Raw genomic sequence first — 18,145 nt, forward strand, 5'->3', positions numbered from 1 at the left:
CACTGGTTTCATTGTCCCCTTCCCCGTATTGCTATTGTTATTGCTTTATATTATACTGCGTGGTTAGTAATTTAGGGAGTGCAACCTTGAATTGAATTAGCCTCATTAATTACAAGATAATTTAATCGAATTAACCACGTGATTGTTGCACCCACGCACACTTTTGGGGTAACCTCTTTGTTGCCTTGTTTCCTGTTGCTCTGTTGCCTTGTTGCCTGTTGCCTGTTGCCTTTGTGTTTTTGCAGAATAAGCCATGTCCCTCGAATATGAGGATACCTTAGCCATGCTGCCTCGATACAAATAAAAGTCATAAGTCCCTAATGATGCTGCTGTCGGTACACAAATATGACTTCGACCCTCGAAAGTTGCCTACGAAAAAGGCTGAGGTATCCTCTGGTTGCCTACGAATAAGGCTGTTCTGGTCCTTCCCATAGACTACCTGCCTCTCTATGGCATGGGTCAGTCTTTGGCGAATGACAACGCGATGACCCTTTAATCTCCAAATGAAAGGCTTCCTGCCCCTTATGGCAAGGATAGACCCTTTCGCTCTGAAAGGCTAAAAGGAACTTCTTTTTCAAAATATAAGGTAAACTGCCCTTAAATTGCTTTGCCTTGCTCTGAAACATTTTCAAATATTCTTTCTCAAAATTCTTCAATATGGCTACGCTCATTTACGAGCTAAAGTCCGTATTCACTTCTTCTACATTTCTGAAAACAAAAGAGCAAAGCAAATTAAGAGCCCATGGAAAACCATGGATGCAAAGGGTGCTTTTTAAACCTTTCCTTTGTATAACTTACCCCCCGAACTCAAAATCTTTTAAAAGGTCTTTTTCTGTTCTTTTAGCCTTTCCAATTGGATAAAATAAAAGTCGGTGGCGACTCTTGCTAACTGCGACATTTTCGATTATAAAAGTCAGTTCACCGTATTACACTAAGGTATCTCTATATCTGAGGGACTTGACTATTTTTGATCGAGAAGGCAACCAAGAGGGATTACCCTAAAGGTGGGTGTGTGCAGCAATCACGTGGTTCAGTTCGAACGTTTAATCTTGTATTGTTATGAGCTACATTTAATTATTGGTTGTCACTCCCTATTTTACTAACCACGCAGTTTAAAATAAGCAAAAATTAAAGACAGAAATTAAAAGTCCTACGCTATTACAATAAACACCTGTGGGCGGAAAAATAAAGGCAGAAAGGTAGAAGACTTTTTACAAGGCTTTGGGGCAGATACATAATAACAGCAGGCAATAGTAACGCGAATAAAAATAAAAGTCAAAACAATAATGAGGCCGAATTAAAATAAAGGCGGAAAATTAAGGCGGGATTTAAAGTAAAGGCAAAAATTAAAATAAAGGAAAAAATAAAAATAAAGGCAGAAATAAAAATAAATACTTAAAGGCATGCGACATACACTGGAGTGGGAGGTGAGAAGAGAATTCGCGAATAAAAGGATAAGTTTAGAAAAACGTGGTTAAAAAACCTTATGACTAAAAAGAGGGTAAAACCTAATCCTACAGTTTGATAGACAACCCTTACATTACTGATACATTACTGATAGTCACATGGTTTTGATTATTAAAAAGGCTGAATATAAAACCCTAAGATTTAATTTTAAATTATCTAAATTAATTAGTCTAAAATTAAATTATTTTTCTAAAAATAAAACATAATTATTTTATTAACCTATTAAAACTATTTAATATAATTATTCTATTAATTATTTAATTTGATTATCCTATTAATAAACTAATTTAAAATTAGTAAACTAATTAAAACTTATAAACTATTTTAAAAAAGGTGTTAATTAAAAGAGAAAGAAAATTACTTTTTGAAAAAAAAATTAGTTTAAAAGAAATTTTTAGAAAACAAACTAAATAAAAGAAAAAATAATAATAAATAAATTAAAGAAACCTAGAGCCAGAATCAGGTGCTGCTGGTTGGTGAGGGTCCATCGTGTGCCTTTAGCCTTGTGGACGTTGGATCTCAAGCTGGGAGATCTGATGGTTGACAGCCGTAGGCGCACCATGGTCACGCGTAGATGAGTAACGCAGAATCTGTGACATAAGGATGGCAAACAAGTTAGAAAAAAGAACAATGCAGCACCTGGGAATCGAACCCAGGTGTAGGACCTTGCAAACTTCAAGCCTAGCCATGTGAGCTATTTTCATTCGCTGTTTATCATATAATTAAAACAAATTAAATATAAAACGTAAACAATATTGGAAAGAAAGTCAAAGAGTTCATAGTGGGGCCCATGTGCTGTGTGAATGGCCAATTAGAAACAGAGAGAGGATTTGGAAGGGTTTGACTGGCCAATAGTTGAACGCGTAGAACCCACGCATGCAGGCTGACTGGGAAATCGTTGACTGGCTAATCAGTTCGTGCCACGCGTCTGGTTCGTTGGTCTCCTTCTTCAACCTCCGCACCTGCGGATTTTGCTGCAGAATCTTCCATGGATTTTCCTGTGGAAAAAACCTTCGAATGCCTCTGTACCTTTGAATACCTGCAAAACCGATTCTAATTAATAGGAAAATGACCCAGATCCAATAAAAAGACCCTTGCGATTCCAATGGAAGCCTTTGTTTGGCCTGTACACGCGCACAAATATGAGAACGAAGGCAAGACTTCCGTGAGCCCTAGCCATGGTTGTTCATGGTTCCGATATTAAAACTTTCGTGCTAGATGTCCAGTCTGTCTTAAATGAGTCCAGAAACACGTCAATTACACCAAATTGTATTGAAACAATGAAACACGAAGAATATGAAAAGTAAAGAATATGAGCAATATTATGGATGTGATCGATTCATTCTGAGTAGTTCATTACTTATCTTTTGATCCAGGCTCACCCTTTTATACCTCAGGATGATGATAGAATGAGAGTGCTGGCCTGAGAAGGGCTGCTATGAAGGATACGATTTTTCTTTGTTTCTTGAATAATTTTCCTTTTCATGAACCCTAGTGTTCACTACGCCAAATTTGGCTTTTAACAGCACACCTACGAAAGCGCTTTTGCCCAAAAGCGCTCTGGTAGGTTTGGCTAAAAACAAAATTAAAAATCACGCTAGAAAAGCGCTCTTATAGGGGGGGTAATGAAAGCGCTTTCTAAAAGCGCTCATATAGGGGGTGGGTATGAAAGCGCTTTCTAAAAGCGCTCTTATAGGGGGTGGGCATGAAAGCGCTTTCTAAAAGCGCTCTTATAGGGGGTGGGTATGAAAGCGCTTTTGAAAGCGCTCTTATAGGGGGTGGGTACGAAAGCGCTTTTAGTAATAAAGCGCTGGTATAAAGGGGCATATGAAAGCGCTTCTGAAAAGCGCTCTGGTAGCCCTTTTTAAAATTTTCATAAAACTAAAACACGCTATTTTCAGAAACCCAAAACTCCTCCGTACATCTTCTTCTTCTTCCTCGCTCACGTACTCTCTGCTTCCTCGCTCTCACTCCCTCCGCCGTGGTCTCAGCCCCTCCTCCGTCCCTCCGCCGTCGTCTCAACTAGCCGCCGTCGTCGTCTTCTTGCTGCTTCTATCAGAATCAAAGTCTTGTGGGATTTTAGGGTTTTTCTTGGTCAAAATCAAAGTCCAGTTCTGCTTCTGTTCAGGTAAAGTCTTCCCACTATTTTAAGAGCAAATTGTGAGAATACTTTGAAACATTTATGAGAGATAATGGTATAGTTTACTCTAAAAGTATGATATCAAGCAAATAGTTTCTGGTTCTGCTTCTGTTCATAATTTCTGTAATGTAGAAATTTGTTTTTGTGTTGCTATCTTATTTGATCCTGAAGTGATAATGGTATAGTTTACTCTAAAAGTATGATAGCAAGCAAATAGTTTTTTCTATTTATCTTTGGCTTATGATTCATCATAATGGTATAGTTTACCATGTACAATGTTTGACAAGTCTAATATATCTTATCAACAAATAATCATAGCCTGATATATCTTTGCCATTATATCCAAATCAAATCCCACTCTCCTTTGACTGTAAGTCAGTTCCTTCACTATGCTTCTATTGCTTGCTTCTTCTTCTGGATACAGGCTCAACTCTCCATCACTCACATAAGTTAATTCTTCCGATTTCTCTAAATAACACGATATCACGATAGAGGACGGTTATTATATTTTGAAAGTTAAAGAAGATGTTTGTGTTATTTAGCTAAATCTAAAGGGAGTTGAGTGTATTTTCCTCTTTATTTTGTTAGACATCAATGCTGCTCCGTTATGAAAATACATGCTAAATTGTTGTTTTCTCATGAGATATAATTGCTCCACCTTGATTTCTCCATTTGTATGACTCGACTATGATTTGTGGTCGTTTTCACGACGTTGTTTTGACATGCGTAGTTGCTGCCCCGGTTTCTAAGTAGTTGTTAAACTTTGATTTACCTTGCGGTACTATGTATCTAGAATTGCTATAACATCTGGGTTATGATTATTTTTCAGGGGATATTAAAGATTTTTTAAAAGAATATCACTAGAGACATCAGATTAGCTTACGGTGTGTGGTTCCAGAAGTTTCTGAATTTCTCTAAAGGTAATTAGTTATTCTTTTGCTAATATAAAAATGTATGTCAAAATAATATTAATCTATTCTTAATCATTGTAGTTTGTGCTACAGTTTGCATATAGTTTCTTAATCATTGTAGTGTGTGTGTTTAATTTTACAGTTACTTTGAAGTCTCTGGTTTCTACTTGTACAACGCCGATTCAAACCTACCCATCTCCCACATAAAGTCTAACTCAGGTTACTATCCCTTTCTTCTTGCTTATAGTTTGTTATTTTCTGCTTATAGTTTATTGTTTATGGTTCTATTTAATATCAATTTAGTGTCTCTCAACCAGTTTTTTGGTTTGTGGACTTATATTACCTTGAAATAAGGTAATGTCTTCTTTAAGAAATCGGGTATTCTGATTAGGTATTCTGATTAGGTATTCTATTATGATGATAGCTATTTATTATCTTGACAGAATTCCTTAGTACCTGATAGAGAAACCAAGAAGCATTTGTTTAGCTTAATTAAGACATGGATAAGACATGGATGAATTCAAACCGATTGTCGAAAGAGTACGAGAAAGGGGTATGGGAATTCGTTGAGTTTGCGGTTGCGCACTCCGAAGACCCGCTTCGAATGCCGTGTCCTTGCTTGGGTTGCTGTTATGGGGGTAAGGTTGATGGGAATAAGTTGGCATCCCATTTACTACGGTTTGGAATTGATAGAAGTTATACATGTTGGACAATGCATGGTGAGAAAAGTAACGGGAATGCTGAGTCGAGTTGTAATAGGAAGTATGCTTCAAACGACGATTGCACAGACACATACGAGTGCGATCGAGTCGAAGAGATTGCAGAAGCGCTTGAAGAAGATCTTGCGGATTGTCCCAAAATGTTTGAGAGGTTGGTAAGCGATGCAGAGAAACCGTTGTATGAGGGTTGTACAAAATTCACAAGATTGTCTGCGGTGTTAAAGTTGTACAACTTAAAGGCGGACAATGGATGGTCGGATAAAAGTTTCACAGAGTTATTAGCCCTTATGAAAGATATGCTACCAGATGATAATGTTCTTCCCAATCGAACGTATGAGGCCAAAAAGATGTTGTCCTCTATTGGCATGAGCTATGATAAGATACATGCATGTCCAAACGATTGCGTTTTGTTTCGAAACGAGTATGCAGCGTTGAATGAGTGTCCTAAATGTGGTGCCCCTCGATATAAGAAAAAGTTGTCTCCTGCTAAAGTCTTATGGTATTTTCCTATAATTCCGAGATTTAGACGCATGTATCGTAGTGAGACCGATTCAAGACACTTGACTTGGCATGCAGATGAAAGAATTATTGATGGAAAGTTGCGACATCCGGCAGACTCACCACAATGGTCGAAAGTTGATACTGATTATCCTGAATTTGGAAAAGAAGCAAGAAACCTTCGGTTGTCATTGTCTACTGATGGAATAAACCCGCATGGTATTCAAAGTATCTCGCATAGCACATGGCCTGTGATTCTTATGATTTATAACCTACCTCCGTGGCTATGTATGAAGCGTAAGTACATGATGTTATCTATGCTAATTTCTGGGCCTAAACAACCAGGGAATGACATAGACGTATACTTGGCACCCTTAATCGAAGATTTAAAGTTTTTGTGGGAGAACGGTGTGGAGGTTTACGATGGGTATAGGAAGGAAAGTTTCAACTTGAGGGCGATGTTGTTTGGAACAATTAATGATTTTCCAGCATACGGAAATCTATCCGGGTACAGCAATAAAGGTCAAAAGGCGTGTCCTGTTTGTGAAGACGAAACCGATACGACACGATTGGAGCTTTGTCAGAAGAATGTCTTTCTCGGCCATCGTAGATTCTTAAATTCTAATCAACCGTGGGTGGAGAAAAGCATTCAATGGAAAGGCCGAACATCGTACAGCCCCGCCTTTTTTGTCAGGTGATCAAATTTTTGAAAAGGTGAAAGATATGAGCACTCAGTTTGGCAAGCCTTTTGCACATTCACTTGTCAAGGGTGGGTGGAAGAAGAAGTCAATTTTTTTTGAACTTCCATATTGGAAGTCGTTGTACGTAAGACATTTCCAGGATGTTATGCATATTGAAAAAAATGTATTTGACAGCGTCATAGGTACGTTACTCAATATACAAGGAAAGTCTAAGGATGGCCTCAACATAAGGAAGGACATGGTAAACATGGGAATGAGAACTGAATTGGGACCCGTGACGAAAGGAAAACAAACATATCGGCCACCTGCTGTTTACACTCTATCTAGAAAGGAGAAGAAAACATTGTGTAAGTTCCTCAGTGAAGTTAAAGTTCCAGAAGGCTACTCTTCAGATATTAGAAGACTTGTGTCCATGAAAGACCTCAAGTTAAAGAGTTTGAAGACGCATGATTGCCATGTTATAATGGAACACTTTTTACCAATAGGTATACGTTCTATTCTGCCAGAAAAAGTAAGAAGCGCAATAACTAAGCTGTGTTTCTTCTTCAGGTCTATTTGTAGTAAGGTGGTCGATCCCGCGATCTTACCAACATTGCAAAAAGAGATAGTTGTTACTTTATGTGATCTTGAAATGTATTTTCCTCCCTCGTTTTTTGACATAATGGTTCATCTAGTCGTTCATCTTGTGAAAGAGACACAATTGTGCAGACCAGCTTATATGAGATGGATGTACCCTGCTGAACGTTATATGAAAATATTAAAAGGGTACGTGAAAAACAGAAGTCGACCGGAGGGTTGTATTGCCGAACGATACGTTTTTGAAGAAGCGGTTGAGTTTTGTACTGAATATCTGTCAAATGTTCAATCAATTGGACTCCCCAAATCTCATATTGTCGAAAAAAAAGAAGGAAAAAGGCTAATTGGAAATAAAGTTGTGACAGTATCAATGGTCGAACGGGATCAAGCGCACTTGTATGTTCTGCACAATGAGATTGAGGTTGAGCCATATGTTGAAATGCACAAGGTTGTTCTCCGAGATTTAAATCCAAATAGAAATGAGAGCTGGATAGTACGAGAGCACAATCGAAGTTTCATACCGTGGTTTAGGGATCATATTTATTCAAAGTATCGTTCAGATCCTGCTTCAGTAACAGAAAGGTTGAGATGTTTAGCCTATGGTCCAAGTGTAATTGTGCTTTCTTATAGCGCATACGCAATTAATGGATACACATTTTATACCAAAGAACAGGATGATAAAAGTACTATGCAAAATAGTGGTGTTACCTTGGTAGCTGAAGCAATGCACATATCAAGTGCGAATGACTTAAATCCGAAATTTGCAAATTTGTCATATTTTGGGGTTATCGAGCGCATTTTGGTGTTTGATTATGCGAAGTTTCAGATTCCTGTATTTGGTTGCAAGTGGGTTGAAAACAATAGTGGCATACGAATGGATAAGTCAGGATTTTTGCAAGTGGATCTCAATAGGGTAGGGTACAAAGATGAGCCTTTCATTCTAGCCTCTCAAGCTAAACAAGTGTTCTATGTCAATGATCCGACAAGTACGAAATGGTCTATAGTGCTTTTATCTAACAAAATAGTTGATGAAAACATTGAAGATCAAGGTGATATTAGTGTTGGCATTGAATCTTGTACAAGAAACGATCAAAATGAGAATGAATCTTGTACTAGAAATGATCATAATGAGGGTATTTGGATCAATCCAACCGTTCGCGTTGTTAAGAGACGCGTAGAACACAATCCTACCAAGAAAAGAAAGAGACGTTAGTGATAAAGGTAATAGTATACATATTCCGACTAATTTGCTTTATTCAATTTGTACCAATTGTTTTATTCAATAGTATAGTACTTATTCAATTTTGGTGCATATTCTCGTTTTGTACATAACTTTTGAACCATGTATCCGTTTGTCGACTTCTTTACATGTAACTATACTATTTTGACGATTCCGGAGCTGCTCATTGTCGCTACCGCGAAAAATGGAATCAGAGTCGCCACTAATATATTTATCCCATAAGGGAAAGGAATACCAGGAACCTAACTCAAAACAAGAACAGGGTCTTTCGACCAGAGAATAGGGCACGGGAGTCGGTTACGCAAGGGGAAGGTGCTAGCACCCCTCACGCCCATCGTACTCGATGGTATCCACCTATGTTTGTTTCTATCTAAAGGGTGTATATCTATGTCTAAACCTAAATGCGAATGAATGCAAAAGAAATACGGGGAAAAGAAGGAATTATTTACAAGTGTGCTCGCTTAGGCCCCGCGACCCAATGCCTACGTATCCCTTACCAGGAATCAGAGCGACCGTAGTTCGGCTCCATAGTTTCCATTTGTTTTGTGTTTTTTAGTTGAACAGAGGTTAAGGTCACAATCCACGATGCTCGACCTTTGGAGACTTATACGCCTAATTTTGGAAAGGACTTAACTTGTTCTTAGGTGCCTAACAAGGCAAAAGAAAAGCAAAAGTTTGGTTTGTGTCTTTTATTGTAATTCCACGATGACGAAGACCCTCTACAGGGCTTCGCATCGCTTCCTTACTCTGTTTTTAAGTCAAAGCCTTTATTAATCATTTTGAATGTTTTCTGGTTGAGTATTTTTTAAGGGAGATTTACTTTGCGACTTAGATCACACCAAGAAAAAGAGTTTTGTTTTTGACTATTTAGAGAATGCACATCGAGGTCTACACCACAATCGATTCTCTAAATAACGGATAAGAAATACATCGAAATCTACATTCCAATCATTTCTTTTCCGTTTAGTAGAAAAGAACGTACATCGGGGCCTACACCCCAATCATTTCTTTTCTACTATGTGAGAAAGAACGTACATCGGGGCCTACACCCCAATCATTTCTTTCTCACTACGCATCAGAAAAAGTCACAGTGTGATCTTTGTCAGGTTTTTTTATTAAGTATTTTAGAGTTGAAAAAGAAAAAGAAATGAAAGAGGGGCACTAACCTATTCTCTAATCTAATGTTATTCTAATTCCTATTTAAAATCTAAACTAAATCTAAAGGAGACTAACTAAAAAGAGCTATTATTAACAACTAGGGGCGTTTTTGGCATTTCACAAAATATTGAAAATATTCACTACAAGAAAGAATTAAAATCTAAACTAAAGAGGAAAATATTCACAAGCAAATCATATTTTTTATTCATGTTTAGAAGCTATTTTTGAATTAAAACTAGAAACTATTTATTAATATTATTTTTTTTATGTGAGAATCAATCAAAATTCAAAGTAATTCAACAATTAAAATTCTAAAAAACCAAGTATTCATAAAATTCTAATTGGTTAGAAAATATATTTGCCACATTTTTATTTGAGTAAAAAAGAATTATCAAACTAAAATAAAAGAAAGCAAATTTATTATTTTTAGAATCTGTCCACAGGGAGGGGTGTATGAACTTGAAATCAAAGTGCTATGAGTAATAGGGGCGCTGGCCCAAACAGAACCGGCCCAAAGCAGTTTTTGTTACAAACTTTTTCTAGCCAAAAATGAGAGTGGCGTGTTGGGCTTCCTAGAGGGTGTAGCTGGCAAATCAGGCCCAACAGACTCATTGTTTTTTGAAATGACAACGTGGGCTAAAAGGGATGCGAGATAACAATGATCTCGTTGGGCCCATGGTGATTCGATCCATATCTCATTTTCAGAATTTTCCTTTGAGTCAATTTTTGTTAAAAACAGAAATTAAATAATAAAAGAAAAGGGGATTAGGGTTACCATAGTTGTGCCTCTTGAAATCCTGAACGAATCTCCCTTCTCTGTGAACGGCGGGGGCTTCCTCTGTCTCTCTTGCGATTGAAGACGGCGACGGCGCATATTATCCAAAGCAAAACCGCAACCGTTCCTCTCTCCGTCGTTATCAATCTCGCTCTCTTCTCTTCCTCAGACGAACATAAGGATGGCGGCCGGAATCACAAGTTATCACCTCTGATCGGAGCTCATTCGACACCGTGATCGAAGAACTGAATCTACGTTACCATATTTCTCTGCTTCCCATCTCAAGCTCTTTTCTCTCTTGATGCGTGTTGCTCGCGATGATGAACGGTGATACGAAGCTTGTTGTTCTGAAGCTTATGCGGCGATGACACGGCCACTGTGAATTGAATTGGAGATTGAACGATGTTGAAGTTTCTATGGTAAGGAGATGATGTTGTTCTTTGATTGCTGATGAACGTTGGCTGAGTTGAAGGTGAATTCGATTCAGAGAAGTTTGAAGATTACAGGTAGCCGTACTCTGCTTCAAATTTTTCGCTATGATTCTTTTCTCTTGATTCTGTTACCTGAATCCTTCTAGTCTCCCTTCTAATCTTCTGTTTTGTTGATGATTGAGTTGGAAGCGGTGATTTGGAAATTGAGGAGAGAGTTCTGAGTCGGTGGTGGATTGAAGAATGGAGATGAGTGTGTGTAGAGAGATTGAAGGAAGAGGCAGAGAGAAGTGGAGGGAGGTTAAAGCCGGATTGAAGGAGAGAGTAGTTGCAGAGAGGTTGAGGTGGAGGTGAAAGAAAATGGTGGAAAGCGAGATGTTGTAGAGAAGAGGATGGAGGATTCCGGGAAGAGTGAAGACTGGAAGGTGGATGAATAGTGTGGAGGTGAAAAAATGGTTGAAGCTGTGAAGAAGTTTGAAGATGAAGTGAATTGTGAAGAATGAAGATGAATGATGATGAATGAATGGTGAAGATGGGGCCCTGAGCATTGAAGGGCGGAGAAGTTCTCTTATATGGTGAGTTTTTCCTGCTATCTATCAAATTCTCCTCCTTCTTCTGTTATCAATTGCTGAAGTCAGTTATAGGTTGTTAGGTGTTAGTAACTGATTCTGGTAGGTTGTTATTTCTGTTAGTAGTTTGTTATAAGTTAGTTGCATTCTGTTATGAGGTGGTTACACTGGTTTTTTTCTTGTTATAGGTAGTTGGAAGGTAGTTAGTTAACAGTGGCTCTGTTAGAAATTAGTAGGTTTAGTTACTAATTACATTTGAGTTCGAATATCCTGTTTTGGTTTGTAACTGAGCAGGGTTTCTACTAATTGGCAATTTTTGGTTTAGGGACTGTGTTGACAATGAGTAGCAGCAGGTTGGTTGAATCATGAGTCAAACTACCTGTATGAATCTATTAACAGCAACCATTTTTTGTGTAGAGTCTTGTTCCATGAGCTTCCCCTTTTGTTAGTTTGTGACTGTTTTGTGAAGGGCTATTTTGATATGAACTGAATTGATTTAAATGGAAATAGGGAAGCAATTTTTTTGTGTGTGAGATGTGTGATGTGGGACTGGTTTTGTATATGAGCAGGATATGTGGACTGATATCAAATAGCCTTTTTTGGATTACTGAATATTGTATGTGTTTTGTTTTTGATGCCGGATTTGTCTCGTTTTCGAATGCAGGGCTGACTGTTCAGCAGAGTGTTTGAAGCACAATGAGGGAGGAATATGCGGAGTGTCTCGGACTGACTTTGTGGCTGAACCTGTTGGTTTCTTTTTGATGAACATGGTGTTTGGCTGCTGCAGGTCCGAGTTTGACAATAGCGGATGGTTTGATGGAGGTTTTGTAATGGCTGTTGATTGGTTTATGTAGGACACTTTGTAATGAACTCTTGTAATTTTTCTTTTGTAATGAGTGGAAATGGAAGCTTTGTAGTTTTCTTTTGAGATGTAAAGCATTTGAAAACTTATAATGAACACTTGCATAAAAATCCTTTTATTTGAATGAAATGGAATTTTCTCTCCCGATTCTTGTCATGTATTCTTGGTAATTTGTAATAGGCTTTGACTTTTGACAACGTCACATTGACCTCCATTCTTGTTTAAAGATTGACTTTGTCCTTTTGTATGTTCCTTGTACTTGGAGCACATAAAGCCTTATAAGTAATCAAAACAACTTTGAATGAATTCCCACATACTTCAAAGAATTAATTCCACTTGGAAGAATAACCCAAAGATGTCATTGAAAGAAATTGCCAAAAAGTCAACCTCTCAAGGTTTACTTGGACCAAAAGTCAAAGTCATCACAAATAGCTTCCTAATCTTGAAAACACCATGTCTCATCTTAACATCCATGCTTGAAGCTCAAAGCAAATATTTGCCACACAGGTAATCAGATGAACAACCCAAGGCATGAACCATCATGATGATAACTGTCAGAACATGGACCGTAGAATCAGCTGATGAACATTAGCACAAAGAAGTGAACCTCAATCTATGGTTCATGGGCCCTCTGTTTGAAAACAAACCCTCATATAGGAAGAAACTTTGATTTGCGTGGAACCTTTATTGAGAAGATAACCCTGACAATGGTTGTCCACCAAATGCTTTGGAACACCAACTTTATTTCTTGATTTAAAAGATCAGGGAAATAAACCCTAATTCATGGCCAAAGAAAACCTCAATTGAAACAAGTCCACTTGAATCCATATGAAACCCTAGTTTCCAAGATCCTTGATCCAATGCAAAGTTATTGATTAATGATGCATGATGTTATGTTGATGCCCTAATGGAGAGATGCATATGAAATGAGAAGTCTAAGCTAGTTAGGAATAAATATGTGGGCAAATTTTGGGGTGCAACACTCATGCACTTATCTTTACATTTCGGGACTGTTTTTTTATCGGTTTTGCTTCTGCCCGTAATCAAAAGTCGGGCTTAGGGTCTGAATTTCGGAAAATCGACTTTATTTTTGAGTCCGTGGGGACGTTTTACCATAGCCGTATAAATTTCGTTCAATTCCGACAACTTTCTTTTTTGACGCTTATTTTGATTTGTACCGATAGAATTTCCCGATTTACTTGTACATGCATGGTTTGACTTTCATTGACTTGTATAGATTGTTAGCTTATTAATAGTGTACTAATGTGCTTTAGTTTGTTTGATACAGGTTCAATGGCTCCTGATAGAGATGCTCCACCTGAAAACTCACAAGAAAGAGATGCTCAAGAAAGAGATGCTCCGGGTACAAATTCTCCACCTGATACTGAAGCAAAAGAAGTTGCACGAGGCATCACCATTATGAAGGGAATCGTACGACATAGAGACCAAGGATTAGTATACCATTTGGAATGGAATTCTGAAAACCAACCAATTGGTCCTAATTCTGCAAAGTTGACAAGCTATATTGGTACACTTGTTCGTATGCATACTCCAGTCTCCGTAGCTAAATGGAATCTGAAAAGCGAAGAGTTGGATGCGAAAAAAAAAGCGATTTGGGACGAGCTTCAGGTATATATCATATATGGTTGTTGTTATTATCTTGACGATAAATTGTTTAAATTACTTATACTAACACACTATGCGTATGTTTTTTTGCAGAGGACTTTTGAGATACTAGATGATCGTAGACGCTACATACTTAGTTTGGCCGGGAAAAGATATAGAGGGTGGAAAGCTTTTTTGACAAACACATATCTTAAGGATAAAGATGGAAACTTTCTTGAAGAGGCACCGGGACGGCCAAAAAATTATGAGATCTTCATTGATGAAAAAGATTGGGTTGAGTTTGTAAATCAAAGAGATGAAGATTTTCGGAAAAGGAGTGCCACGAATAGTGCGAGAGCATCCAAACCCGCGTATCCATACAAAAAAGGGCGTTTGGGATATGCACGCTTAGAGGATAAAACTGTAAGTAAATAGAAATGCGTTTTAATTAATTGTCTAAATGTGTTTTATTTGACGATTTTATCATTTGTGTCAATGCATAGTTAGAGGAGTCTAAAAGTGAGGAAACTTCACTTCCTGAACATGTGTTGTGGAAGGAAGCTCATGTGGGCAAGAATCGAGCTGTCGATCCCGATGTTCAGAGAGTTTATGCTGAATGTGTAAGTATAATATTGTGTCTTTAATTAAATCAAATGTTTTTTAATATATATAAATGATTTTTTATCTCCACTAATAATTATTGAAATGTAAATGAATTACAGGAGACATTGTCGTAATCGGTGTCCACCGGTGAGGACCGGGATGATAGGAGCATACTTAGTAGAGCACTAGATGCTCCTGAGTATCCCGATCGGGTGAGGGGTAAGGGTCATGGTGTGACTCCAACCTCTTTTTACAAGCATCCTAGGAGAAGAAATCCTTCAAATGAAGAAGTGTTGCAAAAATTGCAGGAATTGCAAGCACAAGTCTCTGAATTGCAAAGAGATAAAGATATGTATATGAGAGAAAAGTGCAATACTGCATCGGTGAAAGAAACTAGTGATAAAGCTAGTTTCAACTGTCAAAGAAAACTTCCCGAGGTAATTATAAATTTCTTTTCCTTACAAATTGTTCTATTTTATTAACGATAATGACTTTATATTTACTATTGGTTTAGGGCATTTCTTCTTGCCAACTATACTTATCGTCACCGTCTTATCGCCTAGTTTGCAAGGGAAAAGTGCACAACACTGTGGGAGATTTACTTCACCATAGACCGCTCCCGGATGGACACCTGAAAGTATCAGTGGATGTTGTATTAGATCATGATGCGGTGCTACCGGTACCTGACATGGTCTCAGAGACGACATTGTTGCGAGATGCAATAGGGTCATTTGTTGCATGGCCCTCGGAGCTCATTATCATTGGTGATGAGGTATATTCAAAACCATTATGAATCATTTAGTTTTCGAATGTCAATTTTGCACCGTTACGTTAATTATTTTTTACATTTTAATTTTAGACTGCTCCTACAAAACCCGCAATTAAGGGCAAAGGGATTTTACAGGAGGAGGAGTCTGTTGCATCACTAAAAGAGGTACATTTAAGGTGTTAATATATAATTTGAATGTAAAACTCCATGATTTTATATTTTATCGATCGTTATTTGATTTTTAGGCATCTGCTCGGGAGTCACAACAAGTGACACAGGTCGTTCGTAGCGTACCGCCTAAGGGTCCTCCGAAGCAAGCGGCAAAAAAGGTGGTGCTTTTTTTCCTCGATATCGGACGACGCTCGGAACACTTGTTGATATGTCCGATTTGAAGGAAGGTGCTCTCCGTCAAATCAATATGGAGGAAGGTATCTTTGGTGTTGAATTCATTTCACATATTGCAATAGATGACTTGGAAGAGATTTTTACGCAAGAACAACTAGGCGTCGCTAATATGCACTCGTACATCCGGTAATATTCACTCATCCGATATATTATTTAATTAGTCGAACAATTTATTTACACATTATGTTTATTATGTTTTTCACTCATCCGCTAATATGTTTATAATGTTTTTATTTAAGGTTGTTGCATGACAGAGTGTTGCGCAGGACTGCATTGTCAAACAGATTCCGTTTCGTGTCTTCCGCCCATTGCAGCGGAATGACAATTGATTCGGAACCGGAATCAGTTAGACAGCGCTTAGTCGATAGATTCATGTCATCCGGCAATACAGAAAGTCTGATTCTTTGGGCGTATAATACCCGACCAGTAGGGTTAGTTTCTCATTCTTGGTTCATTTAATCTTTGTTTCTTTTGCGTAGCAAAATTTTTATATAACCTATTGTTTTAATTTATAGAGCACACTGGTTGTTGCTTGCTATCAACCCGATAAGAGAAGTTGTATATTTTCTGAATTCGGTAGATGGTGAGTGGAGCAATTATCCGGCTATGAAGGAAATTATTGATTTGTAAGTGGGATCGTTCTAAATATTCTTGTATATTTATATATTTAATTATTTGTGAGATTGATCTAAATATATGCTTTTATATTTTTGTTAGATCAATACAAGTGTTCCGAAGTCAACGAGACGCACAGGTATCCCGGACTAAATCAAACAACATTACTTGGATCAAAGTGCAGGTACATTATTTTTCACAATTTTGCTTATAATATTTATGCTACTTGATAAAACAAGACAACTATAATTTCTTATTTGTTTTTCTATGTAGTGTCCGATACAGCGGAACAGTTCAGACTGCGGATACTTTGTTTTGAGGTTTATGAAAGAAATCCTTCAAATGAATCAATTAGAGATTCCAATCACGGTATGGATTTATAACTTAATTAGATAACTTCTTATAATTTATTACATTTAACTAAATCATTCATATTATGTTTTTATTCTGTAGTACTTTGACGAATTCCGTGCTGCTTCTTACCCGAAACTTAAGTTGGAAGAAATCAAAGAGGAATTGTGTCAATTTTATATTCATCAGCTATTCATGTAGTAGGATTTGTGTCGATTTGAAGAGAATATTATAGTACTCCAGAATATATGGTTACTAACTTTGTTCATATTGTTGCCAATTAATATTTGAAGTATAATATATTGTTGATGTTAGAGATTTAGTTTGATTGACATAATGATGTATATATATATAATTTTGGATATTATAATGGTATTATATTAGTATATATATAGTCCTACCTATGGTTGAAAATATATCGTCGAAAATATATTACTGGTCGAAAATATTACAGGTTGAAAATATATTACAGGTTGAAAATATATTACAGGTCGAAAATATTACAGGTCGATCTGGGAGGCTGAAATTATAGGCTGCACTTTAAAATATCTCATTTAGCAACGACAGCGCTTTTAAAAAGCGCTCTTAAAGGTCCACATACGAAAGCGCTTTGTTACAAAAAGCGCTGCCAAAGATCAAAAAAAAGAAAGAAAAAAAAAACGCAACCTACCAAAGCGCTTTTGGAAAAGCGCTCTAGTAGGGGGGGCTACCAGAGCGCTTTTTCCAGCAAAAGCGCTCTTATAGGGGGTCTACCAGAGCGCTTTTTCTAGAAAAAGCGCTCTTATAGGGGGGTCTACCAGAGCGCTTTTTCTGTAAAAAGCGCTCTTATAGGGGGGTCTACCAGAGCGCTTTTAAAAGCGCTTTCGTTACCTACGCCAGCGCTGGCTATGAGAGCGCTTTAAAGCGCTGTTAAAGGCCAAAAAAAGCGCTTTAGAAGCCCTTCCGTGTTGTAGTGGTTCTCTCCAATTCCCTTCCAATTTTTCGTCCCTCCTCTCATTAGGATTAGTGTGTATATATATTAGAGGCATTAGGTCAAGTTTATGGGCTTGGACTTTAGGTTATTGAGTGACTTGGAAATTTGCAAATAAAACCATGAAATGTTTCTATTTTTGGACCAATTTTCTTTCCAATCTTTCTTCATATCTTTCCCATAATTTTGATTTAATTTGGATGGAGTAAATATTTGATGAATGGACCATATAATTTTATTTCATTTAATTGTGATTTTATTTGATTTTATTTGAAGTTAAATGAATAAAATCAAATCTAAATAAAATAAAATCATGAAACAAAATTTATGTGATCAATGAGCCTCTCTTGAGCTTAGAATTTCGTGCATAGTCCAAAATTATAGGCCCATTACTCAAAGATTGGAATTTTGTCAATTAGGGTTTCACCTTCTTCTTGAAAATCGACCCACTTGTACAAACCATAACTCGTTCATTTTTTGTCATATGAAGAGTTTCTAGGACTTTTTAGAAAGCTTAAAGAGTCCTCTAAAAGCTCCTTTTGGTTTCATCTCAATTGAGTCTACCATGTGCAAGTTATGAGCTTTGAGAAAAGATGACTTTTTGTTGACTTTCATAAGGACCTGCAATGTTATGGCTTATATCTCCCAAATGGTGCATTTCTGGCCTTGGCTTGTGAGAGACAAATTTGTAGAGAATCCAATTTCCTTCAAAATGAGCTTTGGATGGGAAATTTATGTTGCTCCATGTGAAAGTTATGGCTGGTCAAAGTTCAGTTGACTTTC

The 18,145-nt window shown here is 37.3% G+C and overlaps 1 protein-coding gene across 1 annotated transcript; it reads left to right on the plus strand.

Annotated features, from left to right (window-relative positions):
• Window positions 1-14,377: 14,377 nt before the first annotated feature.
• Window positions 14,378-15,623, plus strand: LOC131605125 (uncharacterized). The gene is made up of 3 exons (XM_058877522.1): window positions 14,378-15,024; window positions 15,112-15,186; window positions 15,267-15,623. Exons 1-3 carry the CDS (start codon window positions 14,941-14,943, stop codon window positions 15,411-15,413), a joined length of 306 nt encoding a protein of 101 aa, XP_058733505.1. The 5' UTR covers window positions 14,378-14,940; the 3' UTR covers window positions 15,414-15,623.
• Window positions 15,624-18,145: the final 2,522 nt, after the last annotated feature.

This window comes from Vicia villosa, linkage group LG1 (assembly GCF_029867415.1).
Source record: "Vicia villosa cultivar HV-30 ecotype Madison, WI linkage group LG1, Vvil1.0, whole genome shotgun sequence".
Lineage (NCBI taxonomy): Eukaryota > Viridiplantae > Streptophyta > Magnoliopsida > Fabales > Fabaceae > Vicia > Vicia villosa.

Excerpts from the sequence above, each read along its gene's own strand:
- LOC131605125 (XM_058877522.1), top strand. The coding sequence starts at position 14,941 with ATGGTCTCAGAGACGACATTGTTGCGAGATGCAATAGGGTCATTTGTT. Across the intron at positions 15,025-15,111 it reads TCATTATCATTGGTGATGAG|ACTGCTCCTACAAAACCCGC; the intron begins GTATATTCAAAA and ends TTTTAATTTTAG. Across the intron at positions 15,187-15,266 it reads CTGTTGCATCACTAAAAGAG|GCATCTGCTCGGGAGTCACA; the intron begins GTACATTTAAGG and ends TTTGATTTTTAG.